The 17,609-nt window shown below is 45.7% G+C and overlaps 1 protein-coding gene across 1 annotated transcript in view; it reads left to right on the top strand.

The window, feature by feature from the left end:
- Vstm4 (V-set and transmembrane domain containing 4) overlaps positions 1–17,609 on the top strand; it is a 91,010-nt gene that overhangs the window by 55,659 nt on the left and 17,742 nt on the right. The window contains exons 6-7 of the mRNA XM_048339222.1: positions 11,662–11,768; positions 14,486–14,547. Of these exons, the coding sequence (XP_048195179.1) occupies positions 11,662–11,768; positions 14,486–14,547 (169 nt within the window). The remainder of the gene's footprint in view (positions 1–11,661; positions 11,769–14,485; positions 14,548–17,609) is intronic.

Here is a 17,609-nt window from a genome sequence, read left to right as displayed (position 1 = left end):
GGTCAGAGGTGATCACAAATGCTGCCCACCTCTCCCTCCAATCCATGCTTTTCTGCTAGCCACAACTGGGGGCTTTCAGTGAAGAAGGTTGAGGTGCCTGCCTGGTTTGCAGCTCTCCCCATTGGCCTGTGTCCATTGGATCACCTGTACATCTGCCCCTGGAAAACTTGCCAGGAAAAGCTGTAACCAAGGAACACGCTAGGGCCAGGCCTTGGCTCCACAAACCTTGGAATGAATATCTGCCTAGCTTGGGCCTCATCTTCCCAATTAGGTCTTCCTGCCTGTCCTGCTTAATGCTGCCCCGATGTCTTCCCATGGTGCCTGGTGAATGAGTTAACTCTCCTTCAACTCAGACCTTGACCCTGGGTACTGCCCCTGGGCTTTGCTACTCAAAGTCAGTACTCTACTACTTGAGCCATAGATCCACTTCTGGCTTTTTTCTGGGTGACTGGAGATAAGAGTCTCATAGGCTTTCTTGATCCAGCTGGCCTCAAACTAAGATCTTCAGATCTCAGCTTCCTGAGTAAATAGGATTATAGGCATAACCCCTGGCCCCTGACCCTTTTTTGTCCTTTGACCACATGTTTTCAAGGAGGCGGGAACAGAAAGTACAGGACCAGAGCCAAGTGCCAGAAACAGAAACCCTTGGGCAGGGGAGGGGCCGTAGAAGAAGCCACACATTGGTGCCTAAGAGGCTGTGGTCACAGAGAAAAGAGGTCTTTCCAAGTTACCGGCGGGAACTGGATACTCCAGGGAATCCTGTGACTTGCTAAAAGAAATTCAAAGAGGAGGAAAAGTAACTCATCTTGCATGCATCTTATCCCTGAGGTCGGAAGCTGCTGCTCCATTCTGGGAGAGGTGCCTTCAGGACTGGGACAGTGTTCCTTTCCCACAGCCAGAGACATCTCAAAGCACAGCTGATGTCTCAGGGCCCTGTGGGACTTTAAGCCCATCCTCCCCCAGAAAAATAGGCCAAGAACAGTATGAACTGGGCCCAGAAGTTCTGGAAAGTCAGATCTACTACTCCAATAGAGATCTGGCTCTTCCTCCATGAGGTCAAGTTGGAGAAAGTTGTGGAAAAACAGATAGGAGCTAGAGGGAAGTAATTCCCAGCCAGCCTGGAAAGGGGACCATGCCTCCAGGCTGGTGACAAGGAAGTGCTTATGAGTGAGAGACAGGTCAGGGGCCCGCTTATTGCCTAGGCCAGCCATCATGCTTCCTGAGGCAAACTCTCCCTGCTAATTAGGGATATGGGACCCTTTATACAGGATGAACAACCGGCACAGCTCAGTTTTGATTCTGAGCTTAACTGAAAGTGTTTTTTTTTTCAGTCTTTCCACCACCAGAGATATTTTTTTTTAATTTATACATACATACATACCCCTACTAGGGTTAGAACTCAGCCTCATGCTCCTGCTTGGCTTTTTTGTTCAAGGGTGGTGTTACCATACCTCTACTTCCAGCTTTTGTCTAGAAAATTAGAGATAAGAGTGTCAAGGACTATTCTGCTAAGATTGACTTCAAACCATGATCCTCAGATCTCAGCCTCCTGAATGATTGGGATTACAAATATGAGCCATCAGTGCCCAGCTAAGAAATTTTAAATAGCCCATGACAGTGGCATTGTGGGATTTAGAGTGACATGCTCAGGGTCTCAGAACGGAAACAAAGATATGACTTTAGAGGGAATCTAAAGACTGGGCTCTGAAGTACTGGATCATACACACACACGCACACACACACACACATATGCACATATAGCTATAGATATAGATAGATCTATCCTATAGACAGATATAGATTGATCTATCTCCATATATCTCTATATAGAGATATCTGACATCTATATAAATATCTGATAGAGTTTTATATCAGATAGATGTAGATCTATATCTCTGTCCATCCATTTGTCCATCTGTCTATTCATCTGTCCATCCATCCACTCATCTATATATCTGAATAGTCATAAGCCCTGAAACATTTGTTCTTTCTCTGAATGATGATTTGCTGCAAAAACAAAGGCCCGAGGGCCTGGCTGCTCACACTCAAATCCAGACTCTTACATTGATTGCTGTGTGTTCTTTGCTAAAAATCAACATCACTGGAAGACTCTGAAAAACAGGGAGATAATATATCTAGCACACAGCTTTGTTAGCCTCTAATAAAGTTTTCCAGTGTACCTGGTAAGGAGTGAGCTTTTTGCAGATAGTTCTGTTATTACTTTATTGGTATGCCAAGTTACTTTTTTCTTTTTTTTTACCATTTATTATTATTTTTTTTCACATTTTTATTATCAAACTGATGTACAGAGAGGTTACAGTTTCATACGTTAGGCATTGGATACATTTCTTGTTCTGTTTGTTACCTTGTCCCTCATGCTAAGTTACTTTTTTCTATTTGATAGACTATACAACCACAGAGCAAATATAAAATAGCACCCAGCCTGGGGAAAACTCAGAGAAGTAAGCTGTGGACCTTGTGGTGCTAGGATGGCAGAGGAAGCACTCCTGATGCTTTGCAGGAGAAGGCCTCCTGGAGGGCACCTCGGGCTAAGTCTTAAGGACAATGGAGTGTAATCCAGAGGAACGGGAGCAGGATTGGGGAAGGGACATGGAGAGAGACTGATGGACCACAGGGGTTCCTTGGCCCAGAGGCCATTGGACTGTGGAGATTGGAGACCCTGAGGTGTAGGGCAGAGAGGGAGAGGGAGGTGATCTTATTAACAGTAACCAAGCTGCTCTTTGGATTGAGCACGAACCGCGTTTTCACTCCTCACAGCGCCCTCTTATGGGGAAGGGCTGTCATTGTTCTGTTTGCCACGTGAGTGGCACTGGTGGTTCACACCTGTCACCCTAGCTACTCAGGAGGCTGACATCTGAGGATCATGGTTCAAAGCCAGCCTGGGCAGGAAAGCCCCTGAAACTCTTATTTCTAATTAACCAGCAAAAAAGCTGAACGTGGAGCTGTGGCTCAATTGGTAGAGTGAGCAAAAAAGTTCAAGGACAGTTCTCAAGCCCTGAGTTCAAACTCAAGGACTGGCATGTAACTAATAATAATAATAATAATAATAATAATAATATGTTCATTAAAAGGTCATAGGTAGAAGAAGCAAGAAATTATGCATGGTGACCCCCATTTCTTGAGGCCCTTCACTGGCTGTAGTCTATAGAGAATGCACCTTGCACTCAATTCAGTCTGCAGAGAGCAGACTCCATACTGATTATGAGGCTAATCATATGGTAAAATAATGATCGGTGATACCCATTAAACGCTTCCCACGCACCAGACACAGATTGACACGTGTGATGTATGTCATTCATTTAACAAGAAAGAAGCCATTTCCGGGGTCCCAGAGAAGGCATGGTGTGTTCACCCATCATAAAAGCAACACAATGCAAGTTCTAAGCAATTCCCAGCGTGTTATACCAATTGATCTTGGGTATTTGGGTGGCAGATGAGGGATCTTTAGCAAATTCAAAGATCTTGGGGTGCAGTATGAGGAACCTTGTCCTGTTCACATGAATTTGAGTTTGTGGGCTTTCTTAGCGGTAGCTGACTCTGGGGAAAAGAACTTGTGGTTGGAGTTGAGGGATGGATGGGCCCTCTCACAGCCCTGTCAGAATCAAGAAACCAAGGCAAGAAGGAAAGGATCATGGGGACATTTCTGGAGATAAAATGATAAACTGAAGCAATGCCTTCCAAGGAGTGTGGAGCAAGAAGGGTCCTGGGGGCCCAAGAGGATGTGGCAAAATCTGACCTAATGCCAGCCTAATACAGGTTCAGACCTGTAACCCTAGTTACTCAGGAAGCTTAGACCTGGGGATGGGGTTTGAAGCCAGCCCAGGCAGGAGGTCCTTTAGACTCCTTATCTCCAATTAATCACTCCCTCCCACCTCAATAAAAAAAAATGGCTAGAAGTGGAGCTGTGGCACAAATGGTAGAATGCTGGCCTTGAGCAAAAAAGCTCAGGGACAGCACCCAGGCCCTGAGTTCAAACCCCAGTACTGGTACATGTGTGGCTGCTTATGTGTGCATACACGCGAGCACACCCCCCACTCCCCACAACTCCCACAGAATGAAAACCGACCTAACACAGTTTCTGATTGCCACTTGATAAGGGCCTTCAGGGTTGACCTGGTTGGTCCCAGTTGAGGCCATGACAAAGCCCCCACCCCACACCTTTTTTTGAATTGGCCAGTCTTTGGGCTTGAACTCAGAGCTTGGGTACTGTCCCTGAGCCTCTTTATGCTCAAGGCTAGCACTTTACAACTTGAGCCAGAGTGCCATTTCTGGCTTTTTCTGAGTAGTTTATTGGCGATGAGAATCTCATGGACTTTTCCTGCCCAGGCTGGCTTCAAGCCAAGAGTCTCAGATCTCAGCCTCCTCAGTAGCTAGGATTACAAGTGTGAGCCACCTGTACACTGCTAAGAAAATCCTCTTTAGGGCATATTGCTAATAACTGCACCCAGGGACCAAAAGCAGTTTCTCAATTGACAAGGAATTGGAAGAAACAGACTTCAGGGACCATTTGGATCCATGTATTGTAGGTACACACATGAAGATGTGTGTGGCCCAAAGGAAGCACTCAATCTTTAGGAGGGCTAAACTCGTGGCTTCGTCCACAGCTTTGCTCTACCTCTAGTATGTCCCAGAGGCAAGATGGCAGTTTTTAAAAATCAGTTAATGTTTTGTGTGTGCTGGTCCTGGGGCTTGAACTCAGGGCCTGCATGTGGCCTTTAGATTTTTCACTCAAGACTGGCACTGTACCACTTGAGTCACAACTCTACTTCTGGTTAATTGGAGATAATAGTCTCATAGACCTTGCTGCCTATGCTGGCTTTCAACTGTGATCTTCAGATCTCAGCCTCCTGAGTAGCTAGGATTATACAAATGAGCCACCCACAACTCACTGGTGGCCATTAGATGTTCAAGAGACATTAAAGGGACTCCCACTGTGGTTCAACATGACTGTGTTTTAATGTGACATTTTTTACCCAAGCAGGGTGTGGCCGGGTGTATATGACTTTCTTATGTTTTGTTTTTGTTTTGTTTTTTGGCCAGTCCTAGGCCGTGAACTCAAGGCCTGAGCACTGCCCCTGGCTTCTTTTTGCTCAAGGCTAGCACTCTGCCACTTGAGCCACAGCGCCCCTTCTGGCCATTTTCTGTATATGTGGTGCTGAGGAATCGAACCCAGGGCCTCATGTATACAAGGCAAGCACTCTTGCCACTAGGCCATATCCCCAGCCCCTGTTTTTTTTAAATGTAGAATCGGTTTAATGTATGGTAGTTTCCCCCTCCCCCACTTCCTGTCTACTCCCAGATATTCCTAACTCTAAGAGTGGGGACAAAATTTCCATGTATCTGGCCCCCAGATACACCATTTTGGTGGGTGGCATCATTTATTCTAGCCTAGTTTCTCTGCCCACTCTTATACCAAGCTGGGCCTGGCCATTAGCGTAACAGGCATGGCTCCAGAGCTCAGAAAGCCAACCTTCAAGCCCTATAGTGACCCCACCTTCCAGAGGAAGGATTGAAACAGCTGTAATGCCTGGATTTAGTACAAACTCAACATACACTGCAATGCTGACACAGCCTTTTGGTAGCTTCTCTGTAGGGATCTGGTTTAAGCATAGCCATAGTAGATCTGGCTCCACTGATGATTTCCCTGTCCCAGTTTTCCTGAATCTCTATTGTGTGGGCTGGATCCAGATTTCTTCTTTCAGGACCTATTGAGTCAGAACCTACATCTCTGTTTAGCTGCCACTAAAACGGCCTTCCATTTAGGAAGGGCCTGGACAGTTCAGAGGTGCAGTTTTCTCTCTGGAGAGGTCTTCAGATTCTAGAGGCTGAACTGTTTCCACAGCAGCTTGCACAGGCAAGACACAGATACAGATACCGCTTTGTTGTTGATAACTAACACACACACACACACACACACACACACACACACACACAGAGAAAGAGAGAGAGAGAGAGGGCATCACATGAGAGAGGGCTATTCAGAATTTGTTGGAGCCTTGCAAAATCTGGGTCATCTATTCTGCTTGTCTTAGGGTAGCAGTCCATTGCTTGGGGGCGTCTCTCCCTTATTCCCTGCCTGGTCTGCCTGTGCTGGCACTTGCTTGGCACCATTGTATCTGTGAGAGGCCATGTTTGGAAAGGTGTTGTGTGTTATATATACAGAAGAAAGACTTCTGATCAAGTTTCATGCTGAAACATGTAGCCTTTCTCTGAGGGCTGAAGCACAGGAACCATGAAACATCACACTTGCAGGGCCTCGGTGAGATGTCCACACTGCTACCCATGTGCTGGATGAGACTTGGTAGATAGTTCATTCTGTCCCATCTCATATAGGCCCTGCCATCTTATCAAATTTTTATAATAACTTTGTGATTCAGGGGCTAGTGGATCACTCCTGTACCTAGCTATGCAGGAGGCTGAGATCTGAGAATCGCAGTTGAAAGCCAGCCCGGGTCAGGAAAATCTATGAGAGTCTTACCTTCAAGGAACCACCAAAATGCTGGAAGGGGAGTTGTAAAAGTAGAGGCTAGCACTTCAGCAAAAAAGCTCAGGCACATTGCTCAAGCCCTGAGTTCAAGCCCAAGGACCAGAAAAAGAAAAACAAAACAAAGCAAAAAATATAATAACTCTGTGAGGACAGGTCACGCATTTTACAGATTAAGGATGTGAAGGCCCAAGGAACTAAGTGCCTGGTCATCTCTAGTTAGAATGGAACAAGCACTGTTACAGGCCTTCTCCCCCCTGCCCAGTGCACACTCACTCTATCTGGGCACCACGGGTCATGGAGGAGGGGAGAGCCTTTGTGGAGTGGAAACTCCCTGTGGAAGGAGGCCAGGAGGCAATGACAGATAGCCCTTGCTTTCCTGCAAGAGCCCCCCACGTGCATCTCTTGCTTCACCCTTGTTAAAGCCAGAAACAAGCACAAAACCCAGCCCAGTTTAACAACAAGCTCCTCACAAACTCTTTCCCTCTGATCACACAAACCCTCTAATTTTGAGGGAATTTCCGGGGCCATGTTTTCCATCCTTTCTGGTTTCCATCCTTTTTGGCAAGAGCAACACTAGATCTCTCTGTCTGAGACAAAATCCAGCTCTGTTCCAATCTGAGATTCAGGATAACTTTTCCTTGTAAGTTAATAATAAGGTGCGTTTTCTTAGTCAAAAGAACTTGGACCCAGCCCTGCTGGCTCCATGGAGAAAAGCTGGGGTTTGGCTGGGAGGAGAGTCAGTAACATTATGTCTCCGGATGACTCACTTGTGTATATGGGGTCTCACTGTTGAACCATGAATTAGAGCTAAGTTTAGTTTAGTGCAGTTGTACTATTCAGAAGGAAAAAAATGGTGATGACAATGCAGAATTTTTTTCCAGCTTACTGAAAGCCTGGTGACACAAGTTCATTATCAATGATGTTCCAGAAACTTTTATTTTTTTAATATGAGAAAGAGCTAAAAGATTAAACCCAAGAAAAGAGAAAAGGAGATGGGACTAACATTTGATCCCCACTATTAGAGGTATAATTGGAGAGATTATCTGACCTCAGAGGCAAAAGAAAGATAGCAAACGATTTCAGAATGAAAAGGAATCAGAGAAAACGTTTGCAAAAATATTGGGATAGAAAAAGTGCATGCAAACTCCTGAGAACAAATCCAGGATGCCAGTAAATGGCAGCAGGTATGTTACATACATGGTGGTGTTATTCTGTGTGGCCCTGGGGCGTGGTGTGGGGGGGCGCTGACATGTTACCATACTTTGGCCAAAGCCATGGAAGAAGCAGCAAGATGAAGCCCAGGTGCTAATGATGACATATACAGGCTCACAAACTGTGATGCAATGTATCACTCTAGCTAGGCAGCAGTGGCTCATGCCTATAATCTTAGCTACTCAGGAACCTCCATCTGAGGATGGAGGTTCAAAGTTAGCCAGTTAGAAAAGTCTGGGCAACTCTTATCTCCAATTAACCACCAAAAAGCAAGAAGTAGTGGTGTGGCTCAATTGGTAAAGTGCCATCCTTGAGCAAAAAAGCCAAAGCAGAGTGTGAGACCTTGGGTTGGAGAGCATATACACCTCTGGAAGAGTGCACGCACGCGCGCACACACACGCACACACACACACACACACACACATAAAAATAGTAAAAATAGAGTGGAACTATTTACAGAAGTTGTGTCTGGTCATACTAGACTTACTTCCTTTTATCTTCATACCTAAACCTTGAAGGTCTGCAGTACTTTATATTGGAAGGAAAATAAATAAACATTTTAAGAGTCTACAAAGCTAAGCTCAACATGTATTTGTGTATTTAAGCAATTCTGAGAGCTTCTAATCCCTTGTTTGCTCTAGCAGAGTTTTGCAAACTCACATTCCTCTCAGCTACTTGGGAACTGACACCATGAACCCTCAACTCTAAAGCTAGGACCAAACATTTCTTTTCCCAGTAAAAATATGCTGACCTTGTGAATCTCTTTGAAAACTAGGTTCTTGGAAGTTTTCCCACTCTGAGATTCAGTCTTCATTTATTTATTTTAAAATATCTAGTCTGTTATTAAAATAATGCATCTTAAGTGTGTATATATATTTATTCCTTTGCATTTAATTGTAAATGAATACAATAGTGATTCTCTCTTCCTATCTGACATTTGTTAAGTCCCTCAGAATCTTAATTATCAAGAAACACAATTTTTAAGTTCTTTTGTTTTGTTTTGTGCTGGCTGGATATCAGGCCCTTACTTTCTTGCTTGATGTTTTTGCTAATATCTGGTGCTCTACCACTTGAGCCATACCTCCACTTCTGGCTTTTTGCTAGTTGACTGGAGATAAGGCTCTCATGGCCTTTCCTGCCTGTACTGGCTTTGAACCTCAGTCTTTAGATTTCAGTCTCCTGTGTAGGTAAGATTATAGGCATGAGCCACTATGGTCTGGCTTTATTTTTTAAAGTTTTTGTGACTATTTCTAGACTCTATTTATGCAGATAAAAGTAAATTTGAAAATATATCTCTTTAATTATATTATTTCAAAGTATTTCAAAGGAAAAATCCTAGCAACCAAACATGAATTTTTAAAAGTTGACATCTTTATAATTCCAGACATTCTAAAATAACTAATGTTTTCTTACAGAACATAATTCAAACAATTGGCAACATTTTGATATATTCCTAAGGAAAGAATTAAAAGAACATTTAGCATATCAAATGAGAAACAGAATGAAAAGGTCATCAGCTTCTATTTAGAGCTATATCCAGGGATGAACTGTACTTTAAAAACAGAAACATTTGGTCTGACAGTCTTTAATATCACCTAAAACAGTTTTGATGGCTGATGGGAGAAGTTATTTTAACCCAATGAGAATATATTCTTATTTCCCCTATTTTCTTACAAAGACTGGGACGATTAATGCCATGTCTCATACTTAGGCTTTTCACTTAGTAGTGCACCAGCCCTCACCCACACAGAGATGGATTCCTCCTTCCTCTACCCAACCTAAGAACACCCCATGTATAGGTAAATCGGGTGCGTACTTAACAAATTTTACTTAACCAGTTACTAGGTAGCTGACAGTTGAGCTGTTTCTGAGGCTATTGCTATGACAAATATTACTGGAATACCAAATTACACCATGTCTAGTGAGTGACTCATGCCTATATTTGTAGCTACTTAGAAGGCAACCCAAGGCAGAAAAGTCCATGTGGCTCTTATCTCCAATTAACCAGCAAGAAGATGGAAGTGGAGCTGTGGCTCAAGTGGTAGAGCACCAGTCATGAGCAAAAAGCCAGGCAAGAGCATGAAGTACTAAGTTCAAGTTCTAGTACTGGCACAAAACTAAATAAAATGCTTAATCTTTATACATAGGCAATGATATCCATAGAACCAATTGCCAAAGATTGTCAGACCCGAGTTTAAGGCTCTGTAACATTGGTAGATGTTGTCAAGTTATTCTCCATCAGGATAGACCCAAACATATAGCAGCTCTGTACTTTGTCAGCTCTGTACACTTTGAAGCTGGGTGCAGTGTCTCCCACCTATAATCCAGCTACTTGAGAAAAAGCAGTTAGGAGGACTCAGGTTTGAGGCTAGCCTGGGCCAAAACAGTTAACAAGATCCCATCTAAACAACAGGCTAGGTGTGGTGGCAAGCAGGGACCTCCTTCTGCATAACTAGCAATATGGTGGTCCACCTTGACTCAAGCCAAAAATTAAAACCCTGTCTGAAAATTAACTAAAGCAAAGAGGGCTGTGAGTATGGATCAGGTGTTATGAGTGCCTGCCTAGCAAGCACAAGACCCTGAGTTCAAACCCCAAACCCCAGTGGGATATGTGTGTGTGTGTGTGTGTGTGTGTGTGTGTGTGTGTGTGTGTGTGTGTATCTTAAATTTGATTGTTGATATTCTGACATGGGACCCAATGTGCAGTACCTTTTAGCCTGTAGTCTCCTTTCCAGAAAGGCTTAGCATGTTTTCAAATAAAAGGGAGACTCTAATTTCAGGTGAAAACAGCCTGATTACTGACTTTAGGCATTTGGTCCCATTCTTAGAGACTTCAGGAAACTTTTTTTTATTGTCCTAATATGAGGCCTTGAACTCAGGGATTTTTTTTTAGCTCAAGACTGGCACACTGCCATTTGAGCCACACCTCTGTTTCTGGCTTCTTGCTGATTATTGGAGCTAAGAGTCTCATGATCTTTTCTGCCCAGGCTGGCTTCCAACTGTGATCCTCAGATCTCAGACTCCTGAGTAGCTGGGGTTGCAGGCATGAGTCATCAGTGCCTGACTACTTTGGGAAATTTCTTTATGGTTTGGGGAGGTAGCCTCCTCTGGTAAACCATACTTTCCCGGAACCTGTGCCCAAGGACAAAAGATCCTGAAGGGGGCTTTCCTCTGGGTTGCTGGAGCCCATAGCAGAACTGATGGGCATTCAAGGAGGTCTGGGGACTCCATCCTTACACAGAGGTTTAGCTTTCTTGTTCACTGCTTGGTGCCAGTGCTGCTCAGAGCAGCAGTTGCATAGTCCCTGTGAGCGTAGACTTTCATATGTACAATGTAAAGTTTGCAATCCTGCCACATTGGATTGACACGGATAACACTGGAAGAAACCAGTGCTGTAGTCACAACACAGTCAGATCACTGGAAAGAGGCCCCTCCTCAGGGTGAATTCACTGAGCCTGTGCTAAAGGGGAAGATACAGCAGAAGGAAGTCCGGTACTCATGAGGGGGGTGGGGTTGGGGGGAGGGTGAAGACTTCCAGGTATAGCTCCCTGGAAGTACCTTTCAGATGCTTTGATTTGGGATGAACAACATGGTTTTAGGGAAGCTCAACCTAATGACATCTTTACTATAGCCCCGGAAGGTAGTAATGCCAGAGTCACCAATTTAACCAGCTCTAAACCACTGGCTCCCACATCTGTACATTGTATAGACAAGCTAGTCCTACTCTCCAGGGACATCTGAGCTTTACACAGCACTTTTCACAGTAGATCAGCCCAGGGTCAGCAGCATACCTGCGGCCATCCCTGGAGATCAGCACAGAGCTTCCCCTGTCATCCTGCTAGAATGCTCAGAAACTACTCGAAACTGCTAGCTTCTTTCTCTTCCTGCTTCGCAGTATCTCAGGAGACTTTGGTTTCACCGAGGCCCTTTTGCTTCTACAGCTCTGGGGAGACTGTTACCAGTGTGACCAGCCTGGCCCCACTGCATCCCAAGAAGGGCAAGAGACGGAAGGAGAAGGTGGATGTTCCCCCTGCTGTCCCTGCCAAAGGTAAGAAATGGGCCTGAAGCCTGCGTGAGGGGGCCAAGGCTGAGCAGAGGCAAGCCTGGGCATGGTAGAGGAGGCCAAGGCTGAGTGGAGGCAGGACTGGGCACGCGTGGAGAAGGCCGAGGCTGAGCGGAGGCAGGCCTGGACATGAGTGGAGGAGGCCGAGGCTGAGCAGAGGCAAGCCTGGGCCTGTGTGGATGAGGTGGAGGCTGAGCGGAGACAGGCCTGGGTGCAAGTGGGACCAGGGCAGCAGGGACATGCTGCATGGCACTGAGGTGTAACACCCTGAGGTGCTCAGCCATCTCTTCCCTTAGCACAGTCCCTGGAGTGGGACGGAGGTGGCACCCTGGGCCCAGCACGAGACTGGCAGGAAGGGAAGGTATGCCTGGCCCAGAGGAACGTGTGCTGTGTTTACCTGGAATTTTTCAAATAGTCTACACATGTTAGGACACTGGCCAGCGGGGTTGGAGCAGCAGCATCTTCCTGACCCCTCTGTGTAAACATGTCACCCAGGTCTCAGTGCATCTGAGGTGTGTCCTGGGGAGGAAACTCGAGGGATATTCTGTGTCTACTGGTCCTGGGGCTTGGACTCAGGACCTGGGTGCTGTCCCTGTGCTTTTATGCTCAAGGCTACTGCTCTACCACTTGAGCCACAGCTCTACTTCTGGTTTCCTAGTGGTTAATTGGAGATATGAGTCTCACAGACTTTCCTGCCTGGATTGGCTTTAAACTGCTATCCTCAGATCTCAGTCTTCTGAGTAGCTGGGATTACAGGAGGGAGCCACTGGTGCCTGGTTATGTGACTCCTCTTTGGATTTATAGCAACACAAATAAGAATATAGGCATATCTCAAGGGGGAAAATGATAGAAATCTTAGAGTTCCCAAGACTGTCTGTAGTTAATTTACGAATAGCTGTCCAATTTACTTGTTTATCCCTTAACAAATCTGAAATAGAGTTGGGAATACAAGGATTACCCAGGTGAACAGTTTTTTAATTTAATATATTTTTATTTCATTAAGTATCTGTATAAAGGAGTTGTTTATGAGATCAGTGCATCTTGATCAATGTTACCCTTTTGAACATTCTCACCCATCCCTCCCAACCACACCTTTCTTGATTTTGCAGGACATGCACCGAGTTTGTGACTTCATTCTCCCCTCTTCCCCTCTCCACTCATCTACCACAGCTCTTCTCCATCCCATCCCACCTTTCTGAGTTCTCATTTTCCTGTGTTGATCTTTGCTGGACTGTGAGTTAACCTTTCTCCCTGAATCCATCGTATATGGGTTAATACACTTACATACATTTGTATATCACCCCAAGGGGTTTACTTCTGTATTTTTAAATGAATTCTAGCTTCCACGGATGACAGAAAATATGCATCCTTCATCTCTCTGGGACAGACTTACTTAACATGAGTTTTTCCAGGTCCTTCCATTTCTTTGCAAACGATGCAACATCATTATTTCTAATGGATAGACAATTTAATCACTTGATGTGCAAAGGACATCTCTTGGGGGCCCTTTTTACCCTCTGGTAAAAGTAGGGGTACAACTAGAAGATGCAAAATGAAGGCTGAGGAGTGAGAACCACAGACCTGAGGAGGGCAGGGAGCAGGGGACATCTGTGCTGGCCAAGTTCACAGCTCTATAGCATTGCATGCAGTCCAGGGTGGCATTACCATGCCTTATTAGAGATGAGATGTAGGGAGCTAACCCCCCACCCCCCATCATACATGTATATATGCAATATACATATACACATGCATGTGCCTACCCACATATACATGTTTCCTCCCCAGGACATACCTCAGATGCTATGCAGACCTTCCCTTCTTGCCAGCCTCATGCTAGACCCAGGGTGCACTTATGTATACATGCATATCTATAATGTTATACAAACACATGTATCTATCATACACACATATATACATGTGCATATATGTATATATGTGTGCATATGTGTACAAATGCACACGTAGGTATATGCGTATATATGTATTTTGTGTGTGTGTGTGTGTGTGTGTGTGTGTGTGTGTGAGATTTTAATACCATGTTCAAGTCCCAAGTCATTCAAAGAGTAGTCACTTGATTTCAGAGGGAGATGCTTGGGGTTTTTTCCTCTATTAAATTAGGGTAATTGCCAGCCACTGGCTCTTACCTGTAATCCTAGCTACTCAGGTGGCTGAGATCCAAGGGTCATCATTCAAAGGCAGCCCTGGACAGGAAAGTTTTGAGACTCCTATGTCCAAAAACCACCAAAGAAAAGAATGGAGCTGTGACTCAAGTGGTAGAGCATTGTCCTTGAGCAACAAAGCTCAAGGAAAGTACCCAGCCTCTGAGATAAAGCCCAGGTCCAGCACAAAAATGAATTAAGGAAGGAAGGAAGGTAGTAAGGCCCTCCCTCCTGATGTCATAGGCTCTGTGAGGACTGGACCTTGTTCCCGGGGTCTGTGGGCAGCTGGGACAGCCTCTAGGAAAAGACTCTGCCCTCCGTGCATCACAACATGACTGCCTGCATGCTGACCTGGCTCCCAGGGGCTGATGCCAAGACTTCATGACAAATTCCTGCTTCACCCCAGGGAGAGAATTGGGTCAGTCTCTAGCTCTTCCAAGGGGTCTTCCAGTCTGCACACAGTCACACTGCATTGCTCATGATAGGTCATCACTGAGAGATCTGGGGAAGAATGGTAAACTAATCCTTGATCTCTTTCCACAGCTCCAATAGTGGCCACATTCCACAAACCAAAGCTGCTGAAGCCACAGAGGAGAGTCGCCCTGGTGAGTGACATGCTTCCTGCTGGTGTTGTCCCTCCTTCCCACCACATACCCTGGGCCCAGATAGCACCCTTACACACTCTGTGTGCTGAGATGGCACCTTCACACAGTGTGCCCAGACACTGCCCTCATGTGCTGCATGCTGGCATCTTCCCTCCTGCTCATGACATACCCTAGGCCCAGATAGCACCCTTACACACTCGATGTGCCAAGGTAGCACCCTCAGTGTGCCGAGACAGTGCCCTCACATACTCAATATGCCATGACAGCTCCATTATATACTCAGTGTGGTGCATGCTGGTGTCTTCCCTCCTGCCCATGACACACCCTGGGCCCAGATAGTGTCCTTACACACTTGGCATGCAGAGATAGTGCCCTCACACACTCGGTATGCTGACACCACCCCCTTACACATTCAGTGTGCCAAGACAGCACCCTTGCACACACACTTGGTGTACCAAGACAGTGTCCTAACCTTCTCTGTGTGCCAAGACAGTGCCCTTACACATTTGATGTGCTGACACAGCACCCTTGCACACTTAGCACATTTGGTATATTTTGTGCTGCTGTTGTCCCTCATACCCTACCCATGACACACCCAGGGGCCCAGATGGCTTCTTTACAGCTCAGTGTGCTGAGATCGTGTCCTCACATACTCGGTGTGCTGAGATAGCATCCTTACACACCTGGTGTGCTGAAGTAGGGCCTTACGCATTTGGTGTGCTGAGATAGCACCCTCACACACTTGGTGTGCTGAGATAGCACCCTTACACATTGTGTAAGTGTCAGTGTCAGTGTCCTGAAATCACGTCCTTACACACTCAGTGTTCTGAAAGCTCTTGGGACCTTGGTTTCCTAAAGGTATTCTCTCTTTTTGCATCAGACTTTGAATCATTCCATCTCTATGCTCTGTTCCCAAAGGGACTTTGACATAGAAGCTGAGTGCTGATGGCTCATACCTGTAATCCTAGCTGCTACTTAGAAGGCTAAGAGCCAGAGGTTGGCAGTTCAAAACCAGCCCAAGAGAAACAACCAGCCAATACTATCGCCCAAATATTTAGGAAAAACAGGACTAGAGTCACGGTTCAAGTGGTAGACTGCCAGCTGAGCAAGTGAGCTCAAGGTCCCAAGTTCAAACCTCAACTACAACAGCAAGTCTACACAGAGCTACTTTTCTTTGTAAAAGCTACTTTTCAAAAACAAGAAAAACAAAAAGCCATACTCAGAAACATAAAATAGAAAGTGTACATGCTCATATCAATTTACCTGATAACTCATTGAAAGAGGCCAAAGATCTGTCCAGGATGTATGTGAAGTGTTTTTATGTTGAAATAGCTTTGGATTTACAGAAGAATTGTAAAGCTAGTATAGTTCCCACATGCCCCGCCCCCCAATGTGGCATCTTACACAGCCACAGCCAGAATGTCCTTATCCACATGAGGACAGTGGCATTGGCGTGCTAATGTTACCTACGTTCTGGATAGCAGCCATAGTCTGCAAGTTTCCCCTGGTTGCTCTCTTTCTGTTCCTGGATTCCACCCAGGACACCACATTGCATTTCCTTGTCACCCTTTACCTTCCCCCAGATGGGGATATCCACATCTTTTTACCACACTGACTTTTTTTTTTTTTTTTTTTGCTGCCAGTCTTGGGGCTTGAACTCAGGACCTGGGTGCTGTCTCTGAACTTTTCTTCTCAAAGCTAGCACTCTACCACTTGAGTTATAGCTTTACTTTCAGCTTTTTTGCTGGTTAATTGGAGATGAATCGCATGGACTTTCCTGCCCAGGCTGGCTTCACACTGCAATCCTCAGATCTCAGCTTCCTGAGTAGCTAGGATTGTAAGTATGAGCCACTGTGCCCAGCTTACACTGACATTTTGAAGAATTTCCAGCTATTTACAGACACCCTGTCCCTTGGTTTTGATTTCTGTAGTTTTCTGATGACTGGAAATGAGGTTGCAGACTTGGAGAATAGCAGCACACAGAGACAGTTTCCTGATGACCCTGTTGGATCCGGGCTCAGGTCCAGGCAGTGTTTCCTCCTGACCCAAGGATCCCTGGGGTGGAACTTGACCTTACAGAGGCTTTGCTGGCCCCATATGTGCCAGTGATAATGTTGAATTTATTGTATTTATTTGCTCAACACTGACACTCTACCATCTGAGCCACACTTCCACATCTGGCTTTTTTTTTTTTTTTTTTTTTGGCCAGTCCTGGGCCTTGGACTCAGGGCCTGAGTACTGTCCCTGGCTTCTTCCCGCTCAAGGCTAGCACTCTGCCACTTGAGCCACAGCGCCGCTTCTGGCCGTTTTCTGTATATGTGGTGCTGGGGAATCGAACCTAGGGCCTCGTGTATCCGAGGCAGGCACTCTTGCCACTAGGCTATATCCCCAGCCCCCCACATCTGGCTTTTTGCTGCTTAATAGGAAACAAGAGTCACAGGGATTTTTCTGTCCAAGCTAGCTTTGAAGCTCAGTCTTCAAATCTCAACCTCCTGAGTAGCTAGGATGACAGGTGTGAGCCACCAGTGCCCTGCTTAATAGTGCTGGACTTCCAAATGAGGCATAGTAGGAGACTGAAAAAGAACTAATAATAAAATAAATGATCGCAACAATATGCTGTAATACCCGGTGTTGTTTGTTTAGTACTTTTTGTTGTTGATGGTGGTCATGGGGCTTGAACTCAGGGCCTGGGCACTGCCCCTGAGCTCTTCAGCTCAAGACTAGCCTTCTACCACTTGAGCCATGGCGCCACTTCCTAGTATTGTTTTTGATCGAGGTTGGGTGAGGTTAAAGAGACCACAAGGAATGCCACTGGGGATTCTGTGGGGATTCTGGGCTGCTGTGTGTCTCCAATGTCCATTTCACACCATGGTCAGGGTCAGGCCTGCCAGCCTCTTCATGCCCACATATCTGGTTTTCCTTCCAGTTCTCCTATGTCGGAAGTCAGCCCGTGCCAGCCCATGCCCCTTGTTCACATGCAAGGCAGGTGTGTGTGTGTGTGTGTGTGTGTGTGTGTGTGTGTGAGGCGAGGCCCAAAGCTCCACCTTCCAAAGAGAAAGAGT

The sequence above is a fragment of the Perognathus longimembris genome, chromosome 2 (genome assembly GCF_023159225.1).
Source record: "Perognathus longimembris pacificus isolate PPM17 chromosome 2, ASM2315922v1, whole genome shotgun sequence".
Lineage (NCBI taxonomy): Eukaryota > Metazoa > Chordata > Mammalia > Rodentia > Heteromyidae > Perognathus > Perognathus longimembris.
The sequence above is the reverse complement of the archived record's forward strand: the minus strand, read 5'-3'. Positions and strand labels throughout refer to the sequence as shown.